The sequence below is a fragment of the Pleurodeles waltl genome, chromosome 9 (assembly GCF_031143425.1).
Source record: "Pleurodeles waltl isolate 20211129_DDA chromosome 9, aPleWal1.hap1.20221129, whole genome shotgun sequence".
Taxonomy (NCBI): Eukaryota; Metazoa; Chordata; class Amphibia; order Caudata; family Salamandridae; genus Pleurodeles; species Pleurodeles waltl.
This window is the reverse complement of record NC_090448.1, coordinates 334,164,016-334,191,527: the sequence shown is the minus strand read 5'-3', so window position 1 is coordinate 334,191,527 and position 27,512 is coordinate 334,164,016. Positions and strand designations below refer to the sequence as shown.

Sequence of the window (27,512 nt, the reverse complement as noted above, 5' to 3'; positions counted from 1 at the left end):
GGACTCCTGGAAAGCCACTGGAGACAGCATCGGAGTCAATTTTCCTTGATCTTCATGCAACGTTGGATGCAGGGATACCGACTTTGGCGAGTCATCTCTGGAAGAACTAAGTTGTAAACCATGACGCCGCTTCTTGCATTTCCTCCTCGCCACCTTTGACGGAAGGGGGAAATGGTTACTCTGAACAATGACAAAACATCAGACGACCTCTCTTCACAGGTCTCGCCTTGTCCATGAAGAGCCTCACCTCCATTCCTTCAGTGCCTTGGGGTTCATCTTCTGACATGACGAACATGCTTCGACAATGTGGTCCAAAATCAAGCACCAGCGACAAATAGCAAGAGGGTCAGTAATGGACACTGGACCCTTACGTTCCTTACAGGGCTTGAACCCCAATTTCCAAGGTGGAGACATTCTTTCAGACAAAATGTAACACTCAGGAAAAAGAGCCAAAAGACTTTGACGATTCCCTAATGGAGAGTCAAAAGAAACTGTTACGCTTCAGAGGCGCGGAAAAAAGGGAACTGATGCCAGCATGCCGATATGGGCTTTTTATGGTTACAGTGATGTCACCAGAGGTTGCGTGCAGTTATGAAGATTCTGAAGTCCTTGTTGACATGGGAGAGCTATCAAGAACGTTTCTGTGGGATGCTGGCACATGGGAGCATTGAAAAGGTGAAGCATCCGCAAGAAGATATATCCATCAGAAAGTTAGAATTGGCCTCCAGTGGGATGAGAGGACGATCAGTGGGGAGTGTTCAGGAGAAGCAGGCTGGGGCGGGAGGTGGCTGAAGAGTGTGCAAAGAAATCCATATGGTGCATCAATGCATCCGGCATGATCTGCTAATCAATGAGCCTATGAAAGTATCCAGTAGATTCAGTGTGGCTGATCTTAAATTAAAGGTTGGAAGGACCAACTGTTTTTGGTTAGACAGCCTGGGACTTGACTGGAGATTTGTGAATGATGGAGAGGGTATTGGAAGGATTGAGTTCAATTATCTCTTTACCAAGAGCCAACGGATTTACCTGAGGGCAGGCGGAATTTGGTTATTACACCTTTGGCTAAATAGGAGTCGAGTGAGATGGCCCTGTGCAATTTGGCAAATATATCCTCAGAGGGAGATATGACTTGACATTTTTTGCTTTTAAAAAAAATTGGAAATCTCTGGAATTTTAGTGACTTTATTTTGCACATCATGTACCATCGCCCCAACATACTTACTACACATTGAAGGATTTCCTTTTCTTATAAGTCTAAGCAGCACAGAGTCTACAGCCTGTCTAGCCACCTTTGCTTCATACCTTTCTGTTAGTTCAGCTCTTTTCAGTTCTTAAAAATGGAGCTTGAGATTATTTCCTGTGTTTAGGTTCTCAGTGTGCAGGTGTGGTCTACCCTTTAGTGCTTCTACTTGCCCATATGTCAGCCACCCCACTTGAGCATAATATTTGTTGGCTCCTCCTCTTAGCTTTTGCCATCTGTGTTTTCTGTTCTATGCTGAGCACTTGCAGAGCGCTCACCCAATCCAGCATGCATCTCTGTATTGATACCCATCCTGAGGCCTTATCTTTGGAAGTAACTGTTATACATGGAGTGTTTCAGATTCACTTGAAGGTCTGCAGTTTCGTTCTTTAGTGAACGTTGGAGTAATATCAATTTTGGAGAGACCTAGGAACAAGGTTGGAAACTCCGTTTGACTAAGAGAACATATTTCCATTTAAAGGAGCTTTAAAATATATTTGTACCTATTGTATTAGGGTTAATATTTATATTGTTAGCCATTTTACTGATATACACATTAGGTAAGTAGATTCTTCCAAAGTTGCTTTAATAATACCAGAGAATTAATGCTGAATGGATGTCACTACTTGTGATGTCAGTTCCTGCGATGTTACGCCAAATGCAAATTAGAGGAGCCTCATAATTTATTTATGCACAGGATCCAGCAAATCCTAGAACCAGTCCTGGATATAGCAGGCATGTATTGTACTGAGAAAGGGTGCAAGGTGTGCCGCCTTAATCAGTGGTCACTGGAAAAAAGGGGCTGGTGTCAGTGGGGATTTTTGTGAGTAAATAGATTTCTACACTGAGGGAACTCCTGAAGAATTACACTGGCTCAATCTGATGGTAGGAAGTTATAAGTATCTTGTGCAAGACAGAAAACTTACCAGGACGGAGGCAGCTGCCTGCTTGGACTGCTCACTTAGATGGGACAACATCTGCTCCACCTTGGATAATTCTAATGCACTGATGTAATCGGTGTCTGAGGCAAAGAAAAAAACCCAATTTAAAACAGCTGATTCATGGGACCATTCTTAACCTTAAGGGTGCATGTATTTTGGACAACTCAATTGTACAGTGTTAGGCATCCATTGTCCACTATTCAGTTACATACTAACTGGTCTAGTTATGAACAAGTTACTTACATTTGTTAATGCTCGTTCTGGTGGATACTCTGTCTAACAGCAGATTCCTCACAGCTGCCAGGCTAGATCTGGAAGATTGTTCAGCATAGACCCTGCATGTGGAGTAGATGCCATTGTGTGGCTTGTGGCTTTGCAGGAACTCCGGTTCTGCCATGGAAGTGGTGGGTAAAGATGCATAAAAGCACTACCCAAGCTCCCTGATGTCAGTTTCTTTCCTGAAGTAGTCCACACCTTTGGATGAGAGGCCCAAAAGAGCAAGTTACCTACCTTTGGTAACACTATCTGGTAAAGACATATTCTAGTTGCATATTCCTTACTGTTAGACCTGACAGCCTTAGGATGGTCACCCCCCAACTTTTTGCCTGCCTCCCTCCACTTTTCTGACACGGTTTTTGCTGGTTTTGGGACTCTGCGCACTTTACCACTGCTAACCCGTGCTAAAGTGCATATGCTCTCCGCCTTCAAACATGGTAGCACTGGCTCATACAAAACTGGCATATTTAATTTACTTGTAAGTCCCTAGTAATGTGCACTACATGTGCCCAGGGCCCGTACATTAAATGAGACTAGTGGGCCTGCAGCACTGATTGTTCCACACACTTAAGTAGCCCCAAAACCATGTCTAAGGCCTGCCATTGCAAGGCCTGTGTGTGCTGTTTCACTGCCACTTCGACTTGGCAATTAAAAGTACTTGCCAGGCCTTAAACTCCCCCTTTTCTACATATAAGTCACCACTAAGGTAGGCCCTAGGTAGCCCATTGGGCAGGGTGCTTTGTAAGAAAAAGGCAGGACATATACATGTGTGTGTTTTATATGTGCTGGTAGTTTGAAAACTCATAAATTTGTTTTCCACTAATGTGAGGCCTGCTCCTTTCATAGGCTAGCATTAGGTCTGCCCTCATATACTCTTTGAGTGGTAAATTCTGATCAGAAAGGGGTAGACAGGTCATGTTAACAATAGCAGAATGGTAATATAAAATCCTGCTTATTGGTGAGGTTGGATTTTATATCACTATTTTAGAAATGCCACTAAAGTGAGCATTTCTCTGCACCTCAAATCCATCTGTGCCTTACAGCCTGTAGGAAGTTGGCTCTGTATATACTATTTCAAAGTAAGAAATAGTGTGCACAGAGTCCAAGGGTTCCCCTTAGAGGTAAGATAGTGGCAAAAAGAGATAATCTAATGCTCTATTTTGTGGTAGTGTGGTCGAGCAGTAGGCTTATCAGAGGGTAGTGTTAAGCATTTGTTGTACACACACAGGCAATAAATGGGGAACACACACTCAAAGACAATTCCAGGCCAATAGGTTTTTATATCGAAAAAATCTTTTCTTAGTTTATTTTAAGAACCACAGGTTCAAGATTTACAAACAATACTTTAAATGAAAGGTATTTCACTTAGTAACTTTAGGAACTTTGAATTACCAAAATAGCATATACAGTTTTCACACAAATGGCAATAAGTTATTTTAAAACTGGACATTGTGCAATTTTAGACAGTTCCTGGGAGAGGTAAGTGTTTGTTAGGTTTGCAGGTAAGTAAACCATCTACAGGGTTCAAAGTTGGGTCCAAGGTAGCCCACTGTTGGGGGTTCAGGGCAACCCCAAAGTTACCACACCAGCAGCTCAGGGCCGGTCAGGTGCAGAGGTCAAAGTGGTGACCATAACACATAGGCTTCAATGGAGAAGGGGGTGTCCCGGTTCCAGTCTGCCAGCAGGTAAGTACCCTTGTCTTCGGAGGGCAGACCAGGGGGGTTTTGTAGGGCACCGGGGAGACACAAGTCAGCACAAAAAGAACACCCTCAGCGGCACGGGGGCGGCCGGGTGCAGTGTGCAAACAGGCGTCGGGTTTGCAATGGAGTTCAATGGGACACTCAGGGGTCTCTTCAGCAATGCAGGCAGGTAAGGGGGGGGGGCTCCTCGGGGTAGCCACCACCTGGGGGTCGCTCCTGCACTGGAGGTCAAATCTTTCAGGTCCTGGGGGCTGCGGGTGCAGTGTCCCTACCAGGCGTCGGGTTCTTAGAAGCAGGCAGTCGCAGTCAGGGGGAGCCTCTGGATTCTCTCTGCAGGCGTTGCTGTGGGGGCTCAGGAGGGTCAACTCTGGCTACTCACGGGCTCGCAGTCGCCGAGGAGTCCTCCCTGTAGTGTTGGTTCTCCACAAGTCGAGCCGGGGGCGTCGGGTGCAGAGTGTAAAGTCTCACGCTTCCGGCAGGAAACATGTGTTCTTTCAAAGTTGCTTCTTTGTTGCAAAGATGTTTCTTATTTGGAGCAGAGCCGCTGTCCTCGGGAGTTCTTGGTCCTTTTAGATGCAGGGTAGTCCTCTGAGGCTTCAGAGGTCGCTGGACCCCGTGGAACGCGTCGCTGTAGCAGTTCTCTTGAAGTGGGGAGACAGGCCGGTAGAGCTGGGGCCAAAGCAGTTGGTGTCTCCGTCTTCTCTGCAGGTTTTTCAGCTCAGCAGTCCTTCTTCGTCTTAGGTTGCAGGAATCTAGTTACCTAGGTTCTGGGAGCCCCTAAGTACTCGATTCAGGGGTGTGTTTAGGTCTGGGGGGGTTAGTAGCCAATGGCTACTAGCCGTGAGGGTGGCTACACCTTCTTTGTGCCTCCTCCCTGAGGGGACGGGGGCACATCCCTAATCCTATTGGGGGAATCCTCCATCTGCAAGATGGAGGATTTCTAAAAGACAGAGTCACCTCAGCTCAGGACACCTTAGGGGCTGTCCTGACTGGCCAGTGACTCCTCCTTGTTTTTCTCCTTATATCCTCCGGCCTTGCCGCCAAAAGTGGGGCCGTGGACAGAGGGGGCGGGAAACTCCACTAGCTGGGATGCCCTGTGGCACTGTAACAAAAGGGGTGAGCCTTTGAGGCTCACCGCCAGGTGTTACAGTTCCTGCAGGGGGAGGTGAGAAGCACCTCCACCCAGTATAGGCTTTGTTACTAGCCACAGAGTGACAAAGGCACTCTCCCCATGTGGCCAGCAACATGTCTAGTGTGTGGCAGGCTGCTAAAACTAGTCAGCCCACACTGGAAGTCGGGTATGGTTTCAGGGGGCATCTCTATGATGCCCTCTGGGGTATATTTTACAAAAAAATGTACACTGGCATCAGTGTGCATTTATTGTGCTGAGAAGTTTGATACCAAACTTCAGTTTTCAGTGTAGCCATTATGGTGCTGTGGAGTTCGTGCATGACAGACTCCCAGACAATATACTCTTATGGCTACCCTGCACTTACAATGTCTAAGGTTATGCTTAGACACTGTAGGGGCATAGTGCTCATACACTTATGCCCTCACCTATGGTATAGTGCACCCTGCCTTAGGGCTGTAAAGCCTGCTAGAGGGGTGACTTATCTATACCTATAGGCAGTGTGATGTTGGCATGGCACCCTGAGGGGAGTGCCATGTCGACTTAGTCATTTTATCCCCACCAGGATACAGAAGCTGGCAAGCAGTGTGTCTGTGCTGAGTGAGGGGTCTCCAGGGTGGCATAAGACATGCTGCAGCCCTTAGAGACCTTCCCTGGCATCAGGGCCCTTGGTACCAGGGGTACCAGTTACAAGGGACTTACCTGGATGCCAGGGTGTGTCAATTGTGGAAACAAAGGTACAGGTTAGGGAAAGAACACTAGTGCTGGGGCCTGGTTAGCAGGCCTCAGCACACTTTCAAATCATAACTTGGCATCAGCAAAGGCAAAAAGTCAGGGAGTAACCATGCCAAGGAGGCATTTCCTTACACAGCCCGTCTCCAATCCACGTCTGGGCTGGGCTGGGCTGGTTGACAGCTCCCTTGTGCATTCCACCCAGACAAGCACAGAACACTCAGACACATCTGCATTCATCTGTATACTGAATGGGTCTTCCTGGGCTGGAAGGGTGGAGGGTCTGACACTTACATTTCAAAGGCTAGTTGCCTGACCTCACACAATGGATTGCCAAACCACCTACAGGGACCCTGGCAGACGGACCTGTACTGCAAATGGACCTTATGCACTTCAAAACCACTCTTTGAAGTCTACCCCACTTCATAGGTTATTTGGATATATAAACTGGGTCCCTGACCCCACCAAATCAGACACTTCTGGACCTGAACCTGCAACGTGTCAAGATGAACTGCCTGGCTTGCCCAAAGGACTCATCTGGACTGCTTTGCTGTGAAGGACTGCTGTTGCCTTGCTGCCTTGCTGCCCTCTGACTTTGCTGAGAAGTGCTCTCCAAGGGCTTGGATTGAGCGTGCCTCCTGTTTTCTGATGTCTCAGGGCCAAAAAGACTAGGGCCCTCATTCTGATTCTGGCGGGCGGCGGAGGCCGCCCGCCAGAATTCAGCCCTCCATAATACCGCTCCGCGGTCAAAAGACCGCGGAGGGTATTATGAGTTTTTCCCTGGGCTGGCGGGCGGTCTCCAAAAGACCGCCCGCCAGCCCAGGGAAAAACTCCCTTCCCACGAGGATGCCAGCTCGTAATCGAGCCGGCGGAGTGGGAAGGTGCGACAGGTGCTGTTGCACCCGTCGCGTATTTCACTGTCTGCAAGGCAGACAGTGAAATACATTTTGGGGCCCTCTTACGGGGGGCCCTGCAGTGCCCATGCCGTTGGCATGGGCACTGCAGGGGCCCCGCGACTCCCCCTCCCGCCATCCGGTTCCCGGCGGGAGAACCGCCAGGAACTGGATGGCGGGAGGGGGAGTCGGAATCCCCAAGCCGGCGCAGCAAGCTGCGCCGGCTTGGAGGATTCCTTGGGGGCAGTGGGAAACCGGCGGGAGACCGCCGGTTTCCCTTCTCTGACCGCGGCTAAGCCGCCGCGGTCAGAATGCCCCGCGGGGCACCGCCGGCCTGTCGGCGGTGCCTCCCCGTCCAGCGGCCCTGGCGGTTACAAACCGCCAGGGTCGTAATGAGGGCCTTAATCTCTTCAAGGAAATTCCCTGTGTGCAAAAAATCGATGCACAGCCTGCCTTGCGACATGAAACTTGCTGCACAGCCGAACCGGAATGACGCAGCACGACTTCCTGAGTGAAGATCAATGCATTGCCTGCGTTGCGACCCGAAATTTGACGGACAGCCCTACCGGATCAACGCACAACTGAGCCAGAACAACGCAGCCCGACTTCCTGAGTGAAGAATCGACACAGCGCCTGCTGCGCAACAGAAAATTTGATGCATCGCCTACCGGATAGACGCAACGCCTGTGACTTCGTCCCATACACCCAGGATTTTCACGCTTGTCCCTGGGCGTCAAAAAGCCCTGCATCGCAGTGCGGAACCAAGACTGCATACCAGAAATCGAAGCAAAGTCCCTTGCAGTGTGGAAAGAAACAAAGCATCGTCTGTGCAGCATCGGAAATTCTGACACACCCTATTTTTCCATGCATTTCCTCCTCTGCGGTCTTCGTGCAAACAAGAGACAACTGTTGATTGCGGTAGGTGTTTGTGGTTAACCTGAACCCCAACCTGTGGACATCCTAACTCCTGGAGACTGCAACTGAAAGTCTTGTACTTACCTCAAAACCATACTAACTTTTCTTCCCCCCAGAACTGTCTCTGAAAATTACACTGTGTCAACTTAAAGAAGATATTTGCTATTTTCTTGAAACCCGTTTAACTTGCCAAATTGAAACAAAGTAGTGTTGATACATATGTATAATACTTACTTGCAAATGTACTTAACTGAATCTTGTGGTTCTAGAAATAAAGTAACAAAGTATTATTTATGCTATATAACAACCATTGGTCAAGAGTTAGTCATTGAGTGTGGGTTTCCTTTATTGCCTGTGTGTGTACAATAAATGCTTTGCACTACCCTCTGGTAAGCCTAACTGCTTGACCACACTACCACAAATAGAGCATTAGTATTATCTATTTCAGCCTCTGTCAAGCCTCTGGGGAATTCCTGGACTCTGTGCACATTATATCCATTTATTTGATAAAGTATATACAGAGCCAGCTTCCAACACCATTGAATAAGCACCACCTTGTCAGGATAGATGAAAAGGAAGGGTGGCTTTGATGAAACGGCCTGCAACTCACTCACCCTGGATGTAGAAGTGATGGCCACAAGTAAGGCTGTTTTTAAAGTTAGAAGCCGGAGCGGACAGTTTTGAAGTGGCTCAAAAGGAGCACACATTAGAAAAGTAAGAACCAGATTCAAATCCCCTTGGGGCATTATGAATGGAAAGGGGGGAAACATACGGGTCAGACCCTTCAGGAATTTAATAACAATATGAGATTTAAACAAGGAGGTCAGGTAATCTAAGAAAGCAGAGACTGCAGACAATCAACCTTTGAAAATGCCCAAAGCAGAGCCCTGCTTAGCTAAAGAAAGCACAAATAAGATGACCTCAGATGGAGGGGTAGCGAGGGGGTCAACAGATTTGTCTGTGCACCATGGCACAAATTTGTTCCATCAACAGGTGTATACCGTTTTGATGGAGGGATGCCTGGTTGAAAAGATAACGTTACAGACTTTGGGCGGAAGGTCAAAAGCTGTCAACTGCCGCTGCTCAATTGCCATGCAAGAAGTGGAGAATGGACAAGTACGGGTGAAGAACTGTCCCTTGCTGCTGTGGCAGAAGATCTTACCGAAGGGGCAGTCAGATCAGAGGATCAATAGTAATTACAACAGCTTAGGATACCAGACTCTTCGTGCCCAGTCCAGAGCCACAAAGATTACTTGGCCCGGTCATTCTTCATCTTCTTGAGAACTGTGGGCAGAAGTGGTATGGGCGGAAAGACGCACAGGAGGCTTGAATTTCACTCGGTATGAAAAGCGTTGCCGAGCAAGTGCCACCTTAGAACTTCAACGCACAAAACAGCTGACATTACGGGTTCTCTGTGGATGTGAACAGATCTAACCAAGACTCTTTCCACTGCTGAAAGAGACCTTGCACCACCTCCAGATGGAGATGCCATTCATGATTGATAAGGCATTGATGGCTGAGTTTGCCTGTTCTGGCGTTCAGAAAGCCTGCCAGGTGTTGATCTCCAGCAAATTGCCCTGATGTTCCAGCCATGTGCAGAGGCACACAGCCTCCTGACAAACGGTCCACAGCCCCACCTCGCCCCTGCTTGTGGCAGTACATCATGGCGGTGGTCTTGTCCGTGAACACTTGCACTACTTTCCCTTTGAGAGAGGGAAGGAATACTTTCAATGCTAGCCTGATCACCCTGAGCTCCAATCAATCAATGTATAGAGCGCGCTACTCACCCGCGAGGGTCTCAAGGCGCTGGAGAGGGGCAGGGGAGGGTTACTGCTGCTCGAAGAGCCAAGTCTTGAGGCGCTTCCTGAAGGTGAGGAGGTCCTGGGTAATTCTTAGGTGTGCAGGGAGGGAGTTCCATGCTTTGACTGCCAGGTAGGTGAACGATCTTCCTCCCGCTGTGGTTCTGCGGATGCGTGGTACGGTGGCGAGGGCGAGGCTAGCTGAGCGGAACTGACGGGTGGGCGTGTAGAACGAGAGGCGGCTGTTGAGGTATTCGGGGCCCATGTTGTGGAGTGCTTTGTGTGCGTGGGTGAGGAGCCTGAAGGTGATCCTCTTGTTGATGGGGAGCCAGTGTAGGTGTTTCAGGTGGGCGGATATGTCGCTGTGGCGAGGGATGTCGAGGATGAGCCGTGCGGAGGTGTTCTGTATGCGTTGTAGACGTTTCTGAAGCTTTGCGGTGGTACCTGCGTAAAGGGTGTTTCCGTAGTCCAGACGGCTTGTGATGAGGGCGTGGGTAACTGCCTTTCTGGTTTCGGCGGGGATCCATCGGAAGATTTTTCAGAGCATGCGTGTGGTGTTGAAGCATGATGAGGAGACGGCGTTGACTTGCTTGGTCATTGTGAGGAGGGGGTCCAGGATGAATCCGAGGTTGCGTGCGTGATCCGAGGTCGTTGGTGCGGTGCCCAGAGCCCTTGGCCACCAGGAGTCGTCCTAGGCGGAAGGGGATTGTCCGAGGATGAGGACCTCCGTCTTGTCTGAATTCAGTTTTAGGCGGCTGAGCTTCATCCATTCTGTGACATCTTGCATTCCTTCCTGTAGGTTGGTTTTGGCGGTGGTTGGGTCTTTGGTGAGTGAGAGTATCAGCTGGGTGTCGTCGGCGTAGGAGATGATGTTGATGTTATGTTTGCGTGCGATGGCGGCAAGCGGGCTCATGTAGATATTGAAGAGGGTTGGGCTGAGCGAGGAACCTTGGGTACGCCGCAGATGATCTCAGTGGGTTCTGAGCGGAAGGGGGGAGGTGGACTCTCTGTTTTCTGTCGGAGAGGAACAAGATGATCCAGTCAAGGGCCTGTCCTAGGATACCAGTGGTACGGAGGCGGGTTGTTACGGTGCGATGGCATACGGTGTCGAAGGCAGCCGAGAGGTCCAGAAGGATGAGGGCGGATGTTTCTCTGTTGTCCATCAGGGTTCTGATGTCGTCGGTGACTGCGATGAGGGCTATTTCTGTGCTGTGGTTGGCCCGAAATCCAGATTGGGAAGGGTCCAGCGAGTTGTTAGCTTCAAGAAAAGCAGTCAGCTGCTTGTTGACGGTCTTCTCAATGACCTTGACCTTGGCCGGGAAGGGGAGAAGAGAGATGGGGTGGAAGTTCTACAGGTCATTGGGGTCAGCCGTGGGTTTTTTCAGGAGGGCGTTGACTTCCGCGTGTTTCCAGCTTTCGGGGAAGGTGGCTGAAGAGGATGATCTGTTGATGATGTTCTGGAGATGGGGGGCGATGACGGAGTCGGCTTTGTTGATAATGTGATGGGGACAAGGGTCCGAGGGGGAGCCGGAGTGGATGGTGTTCATGATGCTTCTGGTCTCTTCTGAGCTGATGGGGGTGCAGGCGTTAAGAGTAGTGGTGGTGGCTGTAGGTTCGGTGGTGGGTGCGGGGTCTGGGGTCCGAAGCTGTTGTGTAGGTCTACATTCTTACGGTGGAAGAATGTAGCGAGGGAGTTGCAGAGTTCTTGTGATGGTGTGATGACGTTGGCGCTGGGGTTGGAGAGCTCTTTGACAATGTTGAAGAGTTCTTTGCTGTTGTGGGTGTTGTTGTCTAGTCGCTCTTTGAATGATGTCCTTTTGGTGGAGCGGATCAGCTGGTGGTGTTTACGGATGGCGATCTTGAGGGCTGTCATGTTTTCTGTGGTGCGTTCCCTGCGCCAGGTTTTTTCGAGGGTACGGCAGGATATCTTGGATTCTTTGAGGGCGTCCGTGAACCATGGGGGTTTCCTGATGCTAGATCCGCTAGGGTGGTTTTTGAGTGGTGCAAGGTTTTCGGCACAGTTGATGATCCACTGTGTGAGGCTGCGGGCTGCGTTGTTGGTGTCAGTGACAATGGCTGGTGGGTTTTGGTTCAGTGTAGAGAGGAGCTGCTCTGTGGAGATTTTGCTCCAGCGTATGCGGGGGATTTGTTGTGTGCGAAGGTGGTGAGTCTCTCATTTGAAGGTGAAGTGGACGCATCTGTGGTCGGTCCAGTGTAGTTCGGAGGAGTGGCTGAAGGAGATGTGGCTGCTGGCGGAGAAGATGGGGTCGAGCGTGTGACCAGCGGTGTGGGTGGGGGTGCTCACCAGTTGCTTGAGTCCGAGGTTGATGAGGTTGGCGAGCAGGGTGGTGGTGGTGTTGTTTTTCTCCAGGTGGAAGTTCAGGTCCCTGAGGAGGATATAGTCAGGTGAGGCTAGGGCGTGCGGGCTGATGAATTCTGTGATGGTCTCGCTGAATTGGGTGCGTGGGCCCGGGGGTCTGTAAATAAAAGATTAATGTGGAGCCCAGACTCCACGGGAGAGGGGTATGTCATGTCCCAGGGTCAAAAGAAACTCCCTAAGCTTCTGAAGAACAACCAACCTCCTGGTAGTACCAGGCTTGGGGTCTCTAGCCTCAGAATATAGGAGACCATCTTCCCAGTAAATCCCATGGGATTCACTGACATCCCCTGCCTCTTCTGCAGCAGCTTGCTGTCTGAGGCCTTCAAGAGGGGCAGGATTTCTGCTCCAGACTCAGTTCCTCCCTGAAGGGTCCCCCTGACCCCAAAAGCTCTGCTGTGTCAGGCTCAAGCTCCTCCAGGGCAGTTCCCTCACAAGGGGCAAGATCATCTCCCAGAGAAGACTGATCCTGACGTGGAGTCTAGGAAGAGGATAACTTTTGACCCTTCCTACCTCACTTCTTAGGAGCTGTCTGGGCCTTTGTTCCAGGCTCCAATGCTCCTTGTTCGACTTGCTTCTTGACCTGTGCTCTAGCTGCCACAAACACTCAAAGGGATGCCCAGCATTGCTGCAAGGGCCTGCAACTCCACTTCAGCCAATGCTGGTGTATCCAAATCATAAGACACTTTACAGGAATGAAGGAAGATACTACAACTTTCTTAGGGCCAGTAATCACCTACAGCTGAAATTAACCACTGCCATGGGGTGGCACTTGATGCTGTCTGCATTGGTTACTATATAAGTGTGCCCAAGTAGGATTTACTCAGGAGACACCAGTTTTTCAGTTACCATAGTGACACACCTGTGTCCCTGTAAGTCTCTGCCTCAATACCATTAATGAGGGGGTGCTGCCTGTATTTCCTCATATTAGGAGGCAACGCAGCCAAGGTGGCAAGATCAGTGCCACCCTCTGGTACCAGGACAGCCTCAGTCGTTTCTCTGACTAGGCCAGAGTTCACTGCAGGCCCCAAGGTGAACCCACCTTCACCATTAGTTGTGGAACTACTACTAGTGCTACTGCTAAGGGAACAAGGTGGGGGAGTAGTAGTAGTATTGGTGCTTTTCTTAGGACAACTGGGATCAGATGTCCTACGGCCTTTTACTTTATATGTGGAGCACTAAGGTTTATTTCCAGAGGAAGAGGTGAATTTGGACCCACCCCTAGAAAAATACATTTGTGGACATGAAGAGGACTCTTTCTTTTTATCTTTAGGTTTCTCATCATCCTTCCGTTGGGATTTTGAAGTATCACCTTTCTTTTAGACACCCCCCACTAGGGGTTTTCTAACCCACCCTGGTGCGGACCAATTTGTCTGTCTTCTTTCCCAGTTCTTGGGGAGAGGTCAACTCAGAGTCCCACAGGTATTGTATCAGACACAGAGTTATTCAGGATGTGCTTTCTCATGATCAAATTGTACAGCCCTTCCTAGCCCTGTACATTGCTACCATGCAGCCAGCCTTCTAGGGCCTTAACAGCACAGTCTACAAAATTAACCCAGTCTTGAGTTTCTCTGAACATAATCCTCTATTCCTCAGTAGTAAGCTGAAAACCCATCAGTTAGTGCCTCTGTCAGAATCTGATAGTTGTTTCCATCCTCTTCCCTTACTGCCAAAAGTTTGCCTGTACCTTTGTCTAGCCACCGAATAGCTGCCCATTGCCTCTGGGGACCTATTGGACTTTACAGGTTCTCTTCAGAGCAGTTAACCATTTGTGGATATCATCCCCAGATGTGTAAGGGGGGACAATCCTGTTGAGGTTCCTGGAGTCAAAGTGTTCCTCCCAGACCCTGACCCTGGAGTCTCTAGTGCTGCCACCACGGGGTTCTAACCCCAAATTCTTCCTTTCTCTCCACCTCTAAGGCTTCCCTCTCAAGGGCCAGCTGCTCTCTTTTCAACTTAAGCTTTGACTTCTCAAGTTTGGGCAAGTTGTACCACTTTACTAAAGCTAACTCCTCTGAGTTATTAGAATGGGTAGACTCAGAAGAGAATGCTGAGGAGAGTGAGGATGAAGATGAGGAGGATCTATTCCCTTGTTACCAACCCACGGGGATGAAAAGTGGACCTACCTGTGTGGCCCCTCTCTGTACTATCAGTACATCGTCCCAGGTTGCCCCTAAGGATCTCTGATGAGCTCTCCTGGGCATGTTCAGAGTTAGGTACTTCCTTCTCCAACTCTGGAGGGTCAGCCTCCACATGCCCTTCAGGATTCTGGAGGTCATACTGGATGAGCAACTCTAGGAGATGAGGTTTAGTAGGATGACTAACTGTCTTCAGTTTCCTAGCTCTACGCATGTCCTAAGTTCTGGGAATTTAAGGCCACTGTACCTAGACTCCTGTGTCTGATCACCTCCATCAACTGAAGAAATTGTGCTAGTGTAGTGTAAGTGTATCTACAACTACCCTAGTGTTCTAAATATTTCAAAAAGTTTGGGCATAGGGCTATGCTAGACCCTTAACAACCCAGTCCAAACATTGTTTAGAAAAACACCAATTTGTGAGGAGAGAGCTCTTTTTGACATGGTAAGCCCCCACTTTTTGCCTCATGTATGATATAGCCTAGAGGATGTAGTGCCCAGGGTCCGTTCTAACCAGGTTCCCTGGGCCAGAGCTCTTTCCCCAAACTGTTGTGATGCATTGGCACAATTGGCAATACCTTTAGCTGTCAAAATAAGCGCCTAGTAAATGGTACATAGGTACCCAGGGCATGAGGTACTAAGGGGTAGGTAGGCCCCTGAGGGCAGTAGCACTGATTGAGCAAACCTCTAGGGTCAGACATCCAGATACACCCAGTCGTACCATTGTAGGCTGAGTGCTATAGTGCAAACCAAAAACACAAACTCAACAGGGCCTGTGTGCTCTGTACACTATGCACTGCATGCACTATTGGTAAGACACCCCTCTGGCAGGCATTCAGGCCCTAAGGCAGGGTGCACCATTCTGTATATGAGGGCATAGCTGCATGAACAATATGCTCCCACTGTGTCACTGCCAAACCGGGGAGATTGTGAGTGAACAGAGCAACCATTTTAATACATGTGTTGGACACTGGTAGATACGAGCTTCACAGCTACATTATGGCCACTCTGAACCCTGAGTTGTTTAGTATCAAACAACTCAGAATGATACATCCAAACTGGTACCAGTGTTGGAATTATTACAAAATGTACCCTTAGAGGTGCCCCCTGAAAAAGTTAACTACCTTGGCATAGTTGTTGACTTGTCACAACCAGCCTGCCACTTCCAGACACAGGTCTGTACCCCTGGGGTGAGGGCATCAGGTCTCAGAGATACAAGACAAAGCCCTCCCTGGGTGGTGGTACTAACACCCTCTCCCTCAGGAATGTGCACTGCTCCGTTAGTGAGCTTCAAAAGGCTTATCGCCATTAAAACACGACCCCAGGCCAGCTGCTAGCAGCAGAGAGCTGCTGTGTTGCAAACCCCCACTTTTGGTAGGAGCAATGGAAGAAAATTAAAACCTAGGACAGGAGGAGTGGCCCTGCCTAGCATGCACAACCCCTAATGTATTGCATGTAAGGTGGACTATTTCATTTTCCTCCATCTTGGAAGGAAGGAAAATAACCAATCAGGTGTGGGGAAGTGACCTTTGCTCACAGGAAGAGGTCACTTAGTGGGTGTAGCCACCCTAAGGTAGATGACCCATTAGTCACTACCAGGTTCCCCCTCGACCGCCCACTAAATACAGTATTTAGTGGGAATCCCTAAACTTGACAGACAAGAGAAGACCAGCAACACAAAGATCCAAAGGCACGAGAACTGTGGACCTGCTGCACAAAGAAAAGGCATCAAATCCTTCCTGCTGCACCCAGGACCCGACGATCGCTGCTGAGGAGCTGCTGGGCGACTGGACCACTCTACAAAAAACCCATACTACTCTAAAACCACAAGAAACCACCCAGCCAGTGAGGGTCACTTCACTGACCATCTGCTAACTCCCAAACCAGATGTCGCAGCTAGACCAAACCGAACCACAATGACAGCAGGTACAAACCCTGGATGTCTGTCAAGTTTGGTGGCATTGTGACCTCCAGTGGCCAAACTGTGTCAATACCCATGGTAGCGGTCAGCCCAACCGGCCGTCCTCTGCCCTGCACCGAAGAACCTGCTTTGCCCTAAGGGTCTCCCAACCCCTTGCGACCTCGACACTCCAAGGGGACCCCCAGGATTCACCTTTAAACTTACCTGTGCAGTGCTTTTCCAAGTGGCCCCTGACAGTGGCCCTGCACCAGCTCCAGAGACCTTTTCCCACTGATCCAGCCGGAACCGGGAGCTGCCTGAAATTTTCTAGCTGGCACAGCATGCCCATCAACGACCTTGTCCACCCTGGAAAAAAAGAACTTGGTAAACCACCTGTGCGATTTTCTGTGTATTTTTAATGTTTCCCTCCATTGATTCCTATGGTGTGTAATTAGGCACAGAAATACTTTTTTTTATAAAAATTTATACCTTGAAAAATACTTAACCAATTCTGAAGATCTTGGTTTTAAAATGTATATAAAAATCTGAAGTATTTTTATTAATTGGTCTCGAGCAATTTATTCCTTTAAGCGTGTGAATTGCAAGAATGATGCTTTGAGTATTGCAAATGCTTTGCACTTCCCCAGGATTGGCCTAACTGCTCGACCAACCTACTATAAAAACTAGAGCATTAGGTGGTCTAGCTTTTACCCCTGTAAAACAACGTGGGGTTGCCTCCCTCTACAGTGTGCCTAGCTTTGCACACTACAGACAGACAGCCTCCTACACAACTATCAAGAAAGTATAGAATGTACCCTAAGCCAGTAGGGGTTTCTTATGGAAACTCACTTATGACCAAGCGATAAAGCAATGCAAGTCTTTATCCCAACCGATGTACCACCAATGTAGGAGGCTGGTTCAGTATATGGTGTACACCTATAGGTGAGGAACCCTGTAGTGAGTCTTGGCAAACCTTAATGATAGTATAAGTGGTTCCAGATAACCAGAGCTCTCAAAGGGTAACTGTGAAGAGCAGCTCAGGCTTATCAGGCAGGGAGTAAAGCAATTGCAAATACCACATACGACAGCCAGCGAGTTACACACAGGAAAGAACCACACCAGTGTTAAAAAAATAATGTATTATTTATTAAAACACAGACTCTAAACTAACTTTGGTATATCTTATAACCAGCGATATATACACACAAAAATATACTTAGAAACAGGTAAGTAAAGGCATAAAATCACATGGGCCCCTCTGGGGAGACCAAACCATATACTAAAAAAATGAGATGTGAAAGTCACTACCAACCAAGACTACCACACAAGGACCTTCAGGACTGGGGAAGCACTAAAACACCAGAGGTAAGTAGCTAGGATTCCCCAGATGCCTGTGTGCAGAGGTGACACCCCAGGTCAGGTGTCCATAGGATATTATCGGGAAGTCATTGTTAAGAGTTTTTGTGTTCCAGGACCCTTACCAGAGGACACTGAGGAAACCCTTTAGGACAAGGAAGGTTCAGGAGTGCCCACACCCGTGGATACCCAGAGAAGTGGAGTACCTACAACAGGGAGACCAGGTGCTTAGGGGTGAAGTTGTATGGAAACATCCCGTTGAAGTCAATGGGGGCCTCTGTTGTCCAGCAGCTGTTGTGACCCATGGACCAGGTCGGTGGAACCTAGGCATGGATTCAAGAAAAAGAGGGCCTAGGTAAAGAGGGGACAGAGTCTAGAACACCTACAGATGCCCAGGGGGTGCAGGAGGGCAATGTCCAGCCGTCGTGAAGATGCTTTCCTGAGGGAAGGTTATTGTGGATGTGCATCTGTGGCGCCCAGGAGTCGTCAATGAACTGTCCTCACACCTGTTGTTGAATTGCAAAGGGGGGTTGATGGGGGAAATCAGTGGTCAGCAGGACCACTAACAGGTTTTGGCAAATGCAATAGAGCATTGCACAAAGTGTTGCAGGATTTGGGGACCAGCAAAGGCCAAGGGACTCAACTTTTGAAGGTAAGTCAGGGTCAGCCCTCAGCAAGCAGGAGAGCAGTTAGGCATCAGTGAGAACCCCCAGAGGATCCTCTGGAAGCAGGCACAGGGAGTCGCAGAGGGGCCGCAGCAGCACAATGAAGATGGATCCCCACATTGCAGGGGATACAGGGAGGACGTTGTTCTTGGAGCTGTGTGATTCTGGAGGCTGGACTTCTTGGCGCTAGGAAGCCTTCAGACTGAAGAGCAAACAAGTCTTGGCAACAACAAACAGACACGGTGCACAGGGGTACCAGCCAAGCAGCTCCAACGAGGGACCCCAGACTTCTCAGATACAAAGAAGACAGGTCAGACCTCTGGAGAGCCACAGAACCAGCACCTGTGTTGTAGAACCTTAAAGAGTCCGTGGAACAGCAGGTTCCACGTTGAGGTACCTGTGGATGCAGGGGAGTGACTTCTTCACTCCAAAGGAGATTCCCTCTTCCTGTCCTAAGGGCAGGCAGAGTCCTTGTGACTCTGGAGGATGCACAGGGGTTGCAGATTCCTTGCAAATACACAGGGACAAAGTTGCACTAGGAGCCCCCCTCTAGTTGCAGTACTGCCTTGGTTTCGGCGAAATTCTGCAGCGGTTCCAGTGTCCAGGTTGCAGAAGTGTCTTTCATAAGACTCTTGCAGGCTAATCTTGGAGATGAATCAGGGGTGTCCCACCCTCCGAGAAGCTCTTAAGTAACCCCAGAAGGGGGCTGGACAGCTTCTGCAGTGACCCACCTACTTTCTTTTTTGGGGGAGGGGGATTGGCCAGTCAGATGTTTCCAGGGGCCTCTGCTCATCTTATTTCCAAGATGGCAGAATCAAGTGGCCACCAGCCAGAATGCACTGGGCACCTCCCCAGGGGAAGAGCTGGACAGGGAGGTGGTGACTCCCTTGTCCTTTGTGTGGTTTCGCACCAGAGTGGGAGCCAGAGGCTCCTCCACTGGAGTAAATCCGTTTATGTAAGGAGGTCCCCAAATGTGCCCTTCAAATCAGTCTGGTGGCACTCAGGAGCACCCCCACCCTAGCCCAGAGACACCTATTTCTAAAGTAGAGATGGTAACATCACTCTTCTACAAAAATGTCTCTGTTTTTCCTTCCCCCCTGCTCAGGTTCAGCAGCAGAAGGGCAGAACAGTGTCTGGGGTCGGCAGCATAACTGACTTGCACACAGACCCTTCAAGGCTGTACAAGCAGACATCGGGGGCATAATCTAAGGAACCTCCACAGTACATGGTATCATGCAACTAACACTGGAATTGGTGTAGTTGCATGATTCCAACATGTTTGATACCAAATGTGACTAGGTTTGGTGAAGCCATTATGTAGTTGGACATCTCGTGATGACCAGTGTCCACTACATACCTTAAAATGGCTTCCCCGCCCTCACAAGGACCATAAAATAGGGTCTGGTGTTTGTAGGTGTACCTCTGCTCATGCAGGGGTACCCTCACACTTACAACAATGCAGCCTGCCCTTAGCCTAAAGGGTCTACATTAGGGTTGACAGAGTCAAAGTGCAGTGAATGGGATGCAATGTAAATCTTATATCCAGGGTGAAAGGTGTATGCACCACTTCACACAAGCTGCAATGGCATGCCTGTAGAGACAGTTTGCGTGCGCTTCCATGAGTTGCATAATACATGTTGCAGGCCATGGGGGACCCTTGGAGTACCAATACCCTGGGTACCCGAGTAGCATCTGCTAGGGACTTACAGAGGTACACCTGCATGCCAATTGTGGGGTATAAAAGTTGCTTATTAACTTAAATTAGGGGAGAGAACGGTGACACTGGGGTCCTGGTTAGCAGGATCCTAGTGTATTACAGTCAGAACACACTGACACCAGGCAAAGAAGTGGGGGCAACTATGTCAGAAAGATCCAAGGGCCAGAAGTAGGGCACCCCGGCATTGCGACTCGCAAATTGTGAGACTGAGCAACTCGCAATTTGCGAGTCGCAATGCCGGATGCAGGATGGTGTCCCTGACACCGTCTGCGAGTCGCACGGGGGTTGCAAAGGCCCACCTCATTAATATTAATGAAGTGGGTCGCAATTTGCAACCCCCTTGCGAGTCGCAGCACTCACAGGGATGGTGGCCTGCTGGAGACAGCAGACCACCATGTCTGTGACTGCTTTTAAATAAAGCAGTTTTTTTTTTAATGGTAATGCAGCTCGTTTTCCTTAAAGGAAAACGAGATGCAGAAAATGAAACGTGTCAGTTTAATTTTTTCAGAGCAGACGACCACTGCCTGCTCTGAGAAAATGTTTTTAAGGCCATTCACAAAGGGGAAGGGGTCCCATGGGGACCCCTTCCCTTTTGCAAATGGGTTACCACCAGTGTGACAATGGTGGTAACTGCGATTGCTTTGTGACCACGTTCGCAGTCACGAAGCAATCGAACATCGCGCTGCGACTCGCAAATAGGAAGGGGAACACCCCTTCCTATTTGCAACTCGCAGTCCCATTTTGCAAGTCGGTAACCAGGTTACCGACTCGCAAAATGGGAATGGGCATCACGATGTGGGTTTTGCACCTCGCAAACAGCGATTTTCGCTGTTTGCGAGGCGTAAAAGCCTAGCTACATCTGGCCCCTACTTTCCTACATCAACTACTGTCACACCTCTAGCTAAAGCGGAAGTATAAGACTTAGCTTAGTGGAGTGAGCTGTAATACCTTCAGGAGGCTCTTTATTCGCTATGGTGCAGCAGATCTTTATGCAGAGGATGATCCACCTGGAGAATGTCCTCTTATGCACAAACTTGCCTTTCATCTTGCCAATGTAGCCAACAAACAGCTGATCGTCCAGCCGGAGATCAAGTGTTCTGTCATTATAGAAGCTCAGAGCCTTTTTAGGGTCCAAGCGATGATACCTTTCCTCCTCTTTAGGAGGATGAGGAGGAGGAGGATAGAAAGCTAAAAGGGTGACAGACTGGCCCAAGTGGAACAGAGTGACCACTTTTGGCAGGAAAGCGGCCCTGGTTCTCATTACCAACTTATCTGCATAGAAAGTTGTGAAGGGTGGTTTCACACTTAACTGAGGCATGCCAAATGGAGTGGGAGGGTACCTATTAGTAATCCTCTTAATAAACCTAATCACTATTAGGGACTTAAAAAGGGAAGGTTGGTCTGATAAACAGAGGAAAGCCAATAGGGCAGACGAATAACCCTGAAATGTTGCAACTCCACAACCTTGCTGCGCCAGGGAAAGTGCAAACCGTAAAATGTCCAACAAAAGGGCTTTTAAGGGGTCAATAGAATTTTTATTGCACCACTTCACTAATTTACCCATCTGACAGTGTACAATGACTTCATGGAGTGTCACGTGGCCAATAACATAACATCCATCACATCAGGGGGAGGGAAAAAGAACTTGGGTTGCCCCATTCAATCTCCAAGTATGTAGATGCAGGCTCTGGAGGTGGGGGTGTAGAACATGCCAGTGAGACTGCAAGAGGAGGTCCTCCTTGTGAAGGAGACTGAGCAGAGGGCACAGTGAGTGAGAGTTTGTCTGTGTACCACACCCTTCTTGGACAATCTTAGGCTATTAATATGACTTGGGCCTGATCTTGGCGAATCTTCCTCAGAACCCGAGGAGTCAAGGGTATGAGGAGAAATGCGTAAAGCAGCGGGGAGCCCCAGTCCAACTGAAACACAGCCTCAAATGCTCCCTCCATCAGATACTGGAGGCTTTAGAATGACGGGCAGTGGGCGTTCTCAAGAGTGGCAAACAGGTCTATCTGAGGGGTCCCCCATGTAGCATCACCTCCGGATTGAGACGTCACTCGTGATCGACGAAAAATGCCAGCTGAGATTGTCCGCACGTATGTTCAGAACTCCGGCCATGCACAAGCAGATATGCCCCTGCTATGTCTCTGTCAATTCTTAGGCAGAGTAAGTGAACACGGAAGCCATTTTAAATACATGTGCTGGACACTGGCCACTACAAGTTTCCCAGCTACATGATGGCTTCTCTGAACCCAGGGATGTTTGGTATCAAAAATCTCAGATTACAACCAATCACTGATTCCATTAATAAATGTACCCAGAGAACACCTTAGAGGTGTCCCCTGAACACCTACCAGCTCTAGTGTGTTGAGAAACCAGTCCTGACCTGTATAGACACCTTAGACATGTTTCTGGCCCCCAAGGTGCAAGCCAGCGCTCTCGAGGGACAGAAACAAAAGGCTGAACTGGGCGGGGGTGTTAACACTTTACCCATGCAGGATGGACCTTCCAAGGCAGGAAGCTTCAAAGGCCTAGCCGCCTGTGTAATGCGACCCATGTCTCTCCAGATGGTGAAGATGACCAATTCCCCTGTCCTGACCCCACGTTTGGTGCAGAAGAGGCAGGAAAATTAGACGGATTAGGAGGTCCGCCATGTTCATGCCAGTCCCAACCCTAAGGTGGACAACCTGAAGTGGACACCACTTTTTAAATCCCTCCATCTTGTTTGGAAGTAATTAGGCCACTAGCTTTATGGTTATGCCCACTTCCCAGCGTAAGTGGTTGTAGAAAGGGTGTAGTCACCCTGGAGGTGAACAGCTCATTGACTACCACCTGGCACTCCCTGTAACGCCCCTAAATTGAGTATTTAGGTGGCACCCTTGAACCCTAGAACTCAGATCCTGACGACCTATGAAGCAAAGGACACAGAAAAGTCCCACCTGCAGAAGAGGAAAAGAAGAAGCAGCTGACTTGGTACAAACCCCACAGGCCTGCCTACTTACCATGACAGCCTCTGCCCAAAAAGACAACTCATCCTGCAGCTGAGCCACCAGAAACCCAGGAAGACTATCTGTCTCGCCTAAGCAGTGGACCTGCTCTACAACAACGCCTGAAGAAAGAACTCTGCAGTCTCCAGGAGGCCCGACACCCGAAGCGACAACTGCACTGGACGTCCACGACCCAGGGTGAAGCAAAACGGTGCCAGCAAGGTTCCTCAACTGTCCAGAGTCTGAGCCCATCATGGCCTCACCCATCTCAGACTCACCCAAGTCACCTGCAGCCTCTGCATGCAGGCCCCCTCTCCAGCAGCCTTGTAGTGAGAGAAAACCTGACACCTCCAGCAACCTCTGCACCCATCGCCCACTCCCTGATCTGAGGTGAGTCATTGGTGCCAATGACGTTCCCCAACTTCCCTGAGCTTGCCTCTACCTTGGGTTCACCCCTGCTGAAGCCTGCAGCCTCCGCACCGAAGACCCCCTGACCGCAAGTGTTCCCAGACAAAGAAACCCACACCTACAGACATCCCTGCATCAGTCACCCTTGGGGGCAAGGACCAAAGGTGCACCTACGTCTCTGAGCACCCCACATTTGCAACCTACTGGCTTGTTGTACCCAACTGGCTCCCCATCAACGAGGACCAACTCCCATTGAAAACCACTGAGCACCCGACGCCTTACTGCACCCCTGCAGCCGGCTGCCCCACTGCCACCTGAAGTGACCTGCTGGTGTGGTTCTGATCAGTGCTCAGTAATTACCTTAACTCTCTGAGATTGGCCTCGTAAGTGGTTAACTATGTGTTTGCTGAGGTTTGTTTTCCAACATAGGTTAACACTGAAGAAATCTGAAAGTGTCGATTTTTTAAACTAAAAAAGTATTTATGCTTGAAAACATACTTACCTAAAAACAAAGTTTTGGGGTTTGAAACATATATAAAAAGAAGTGTTATTTTTCTAAATTGGTCTCGGAATCATTCTTTGAGTGTGTGTTTCATATACTGTCTGTGTGAGTATAACAAATGCTTAACACTTCCCTCTGATAAGCCTAACTGCTCGCTCACACTACCACAAAACAGAGCATTTGTCCTATCTACTTTTGCCTCTGCAAACCAATTAGTGATCCCCTAGACTCTCTGTATAGTGTACTTTCTCTTAGTGCACCATATAAAGAGCCAGCTTCCTACGAGGGAAAACAAAGGCACACACCTTATTACTTCACAGGCACTTAAGAAAGGCATGCTTTTGACTGTTCAGTCTCTGTATATAAGAGATATACATGCACTGTAAGAATGTTAAATGTGTTGGTCTGTACCAGTACTTATACGAATAACTTAAATACCACTAATTTGTTTATTTTCTTTATAGCGCTACTCATCCCAATACAGAGTGTCAGGGTACTCTATATCACACATACGTATTATACATTGACAATAAATTATATGTGTGAAAATAAATGTACAGGATGTGATACATAAGACAGTGGGAGTTACAAGCTGTAGGAGTCACATGTACATCAAAGCTCACTGTGCTATATTAGAAGCATTACAATTTATAAACTGCAAGCTACAAAAAGGACTCTGTTAAAAGCAGTAACCCACTTTCCCAGTCACATAAAATAAAAATCTGTTATGTGTAAGTTACATGAATTGCTTTGCAGAAGACAAAATAACCCTATTTGCTACTTTGATTCACAACTGACTAGAACAAACGATTATCTCTGCAGCAAGCATATTAATCTCCAGATATATCTTACCATTATTATTCCCTGAGATACAGTTGGCACACAAAGATTTATGCAGCAGGTACCTTAAACCCATAAGGTATTTTAAAATGCTACGTTTCCCCTTGTTACCAATTTCTTTGTGGAAGAGTTTAAAAAAATAAATATAACAGTTGAGGCCCACATTTTGCATCAGGGCTTGGTCACCTTTTTGGCACAATCCCAGACAACATCTCATTATTTAAATATTGAAAAGTGCTCATGTGTACTCATGATAAACCTGCTAAACATGTGTGAGGTTTTAAGATCTGATGTCACTTCTTCTGATGCAGGTTTCTGTGAGGTAATGTGTTGTGATGCCACATACTGTGATAGCACGTGTGATATCACGCACTGTGATGTCATGCAGTGATATCACACACCTTGAGGCAATCTGCATACTGCCTAACTCGGCTCACTTCTTTTTTTAGGACTTGTGCCCTGAACGCCTAGCTGCCAAGATAACATCACAGACTTCGGGAGGGAGCTCAATCTCCACGAAAGGAGGAGGAGACTGGACAGGTTTGGGTAGAGAACACTCCCTTCTCCTGCGACAGAAGATCCTCCCGAAAGGACAGCCTGATCAGAGGACCAGTGGCCATTTTCAGCAATTCAGGATACCTGACTCTCCATGCCCAGTCCGGAGCCACAAGAATAACTTGGGCCTGATCGTCCTTGATTTTTGAAAACTCTAGGCAGAAGTGGTATAGTCAGAAAGGCATACAAGAGGCCTGATGTCCAGTCGAGATAAAAAGTATTTCCAAGCAAGAGCTGCCTTGAAAACTCCAGTGCGCAAAACTGCTGACGTTGCGCGTTCTTGTCGGTGGTGAACAGATCAAACCTAGGCTCTCCCCGCTGCTGAAGGAGACCTTGCACCACCTCCATTCGTCATCCGCTAGGCATCTTCATCTGAGTTGATCTGCCCTAGCCTTCAGACAACCTGCCAGGTGTTGAACCACCAGGGATATGCCCCGATGTTCCAGCCATGTCCAGAGATGGACAGCCTCTTGACAAAGGGTCCACTACCCCACCCCGCCTTGTTTGTTGCAGTACCACAGGGCGGTGGTGTTGTCCATGTGCACTCGTACAAGTCTTCACTTGAAAAAGGGTAGGAAGGGTTTCAATGCCGTTCAAATTTCACAAAGCTCCACCAAGCTGACAGAGTCTGGATTACATAGGACATCTGAATCCTCTCATCTCCACCTCTCCCAGATGGCCACCCCATCCCAGGAGTGACCCATCAGTAACTACTGTAAGATCTGGTTTGGGGAAGGGAGAGGAATCTGCCGTTGACCCAATAACGATTTGTTAGCCACCACTGCAGATAATTAGCAGCTCCTTCCAAGACTTGGACCATGTTGGAGAGATTACCCTGATGACGTGCCCATTGGACCTTTAGGTCCCACTGTGTAGCCTGCGTATGCCAATGTGCATTTGTCACCAGAAGGATAGGCTATGAGTCCCAATAGCCTTAGAGTCTACCTCACTGAAATCCAGGATAGAGGATGAAACATCTGTATAATATCCTGAATATTGTGAACTTGCCGCTCAGGAGCACAAGCCTGAAACCACACTGTGTCCAGAACAGCTCCAATGAAAGGGAGCATCTGGGAGGGAGTCAGGTGTGACTTGGCATATTTATAGTGAACCCCAGCAAGTGAAGGAGGTTTGCCGTAGTCTAGAGTTTAGAGACAACAGCCTGAGGAGAGCCTGCCTTCAACAGGCAATTATCAAGATAGGCGAAGACTGACACCCATGAACTTGGCAGGCAAGCTGCAACCACCACCATCACCTTGGTGAAAACTCGAGGGGTGCTGGTCAGGCAAAAAAGGAGCACTGCAAACTGAAAATATTTGTGGCCATCCATGAACCACAGGTAAAGTCTGGGGGCAGGCAGGAGGGGAATATGAAAGTGTGTCCTGTAAGTCCAATGCTACCATCCAGTCTCCTGGGTCCAGGACCAACAGAACCTGCGCCAAGGTGAGCATCCTGAATTTCTCCTTCTTGAGGAAGTAGTTGAGGGGCCGCACGTCTAGGATAGGACTAAGGCCTCCTTCTTTCTTCTGCACCAAGAAGCAGCAGGAATAACAACTTCAAGCTGCTTATGGCTTTGATACCCTCTCCTTGGCTCGCTTGGTCAAGAAAGCTGCAACTTCCTTGCACAGAAGAGAAAAACAATCCTCCATCAACCTGTATTGAGATGGTGGCATGGGAGAAGAGGAGTCAGAAAGGGAAGGGAGTGACCCTTTCCGACTATCTGCAAAACTCACCTCTCCAATGTTATGGACTGCTAATGGAACAGGTTATGATGTATCCTGCCACCAACTGGGTGCCCGTGATGGTATAAGGGCTGATTAGGAAGGTTTGGAGGCTGCAGCTGTGATGGTGGTGGGCTGGGGGGGGGGGCATTAGGGGGGTTTAAGGACCTGACCTTGGCTGCCTGATACACAAGGCTTGTGGATCCTGTGCTCTCAGGAGGCAGGTTGGGAACTGGTGCAGTTGGTAGCCCCTTCCACAACCAGGAAAGGACTAAAAAGTGGACTGGGTATGGTGCTGGACAAAAGATAAGCCCAAGGACCGGGCTGTAGCCTGACTGTTCTTAAATCTCTTGAGTGCTGAGTCTGCTTTGTCTCCAAAGAGATGGGAGCAATCAAAGGGCATGTCCATCAAAGAAGATGTTACATCCCGAAAAAAAGTCAGTAGTTTGTAGGCAGGTGTGGCACCTAAAGACCACCATCAACAAAACCGCTCTGCCTAGCGAGTCGGTTGAGTCCACATCGGATTGTGAACTTTGCTGCTTCTCTCCTGTCTACTTCTGCTTGGGAGAGCACGGTTCTGGCCTCATCCAGGACCACACGCAGCACTTGCGCAACCGTATCGCAGAGAGAATACGAGTTGTGGCCCAAAAGACATGCGGTGTTCACAGACCACAATGCCAGATTGGTGGAAGAAAACATCTTCTTCCCAAGTCTCCAGCCTCTT

The 27,512-nt window shown here is 48.8% G+C and overlaps 1 protein-coding gene across 2 annotated transcripts in view; it reads right to left on the bottom strand.

Moving 5' to 3' along the window:
* Nucleotides 1-27,512, bottom strand: part of RNF123 (ring finger protein 123) — a 1,441,353-nt gene that overhangs the window by 132,791 nt on the left and 1,281,050 nt on the right. For both annotated transcript variants that reach the window (XM_069206868.1, XM_069206867.1), the window contains exon 37: nucleotides 2,167-2,261. In XM_069206868.1, the coding sequence (XP_069062969.1) occupies nucleotides 2,167-2,261 (95 nt within the window). The remainder of the gene's footprint in view (nucleotides 1-2,166; nucleotides 2,262-27,512) is intronic.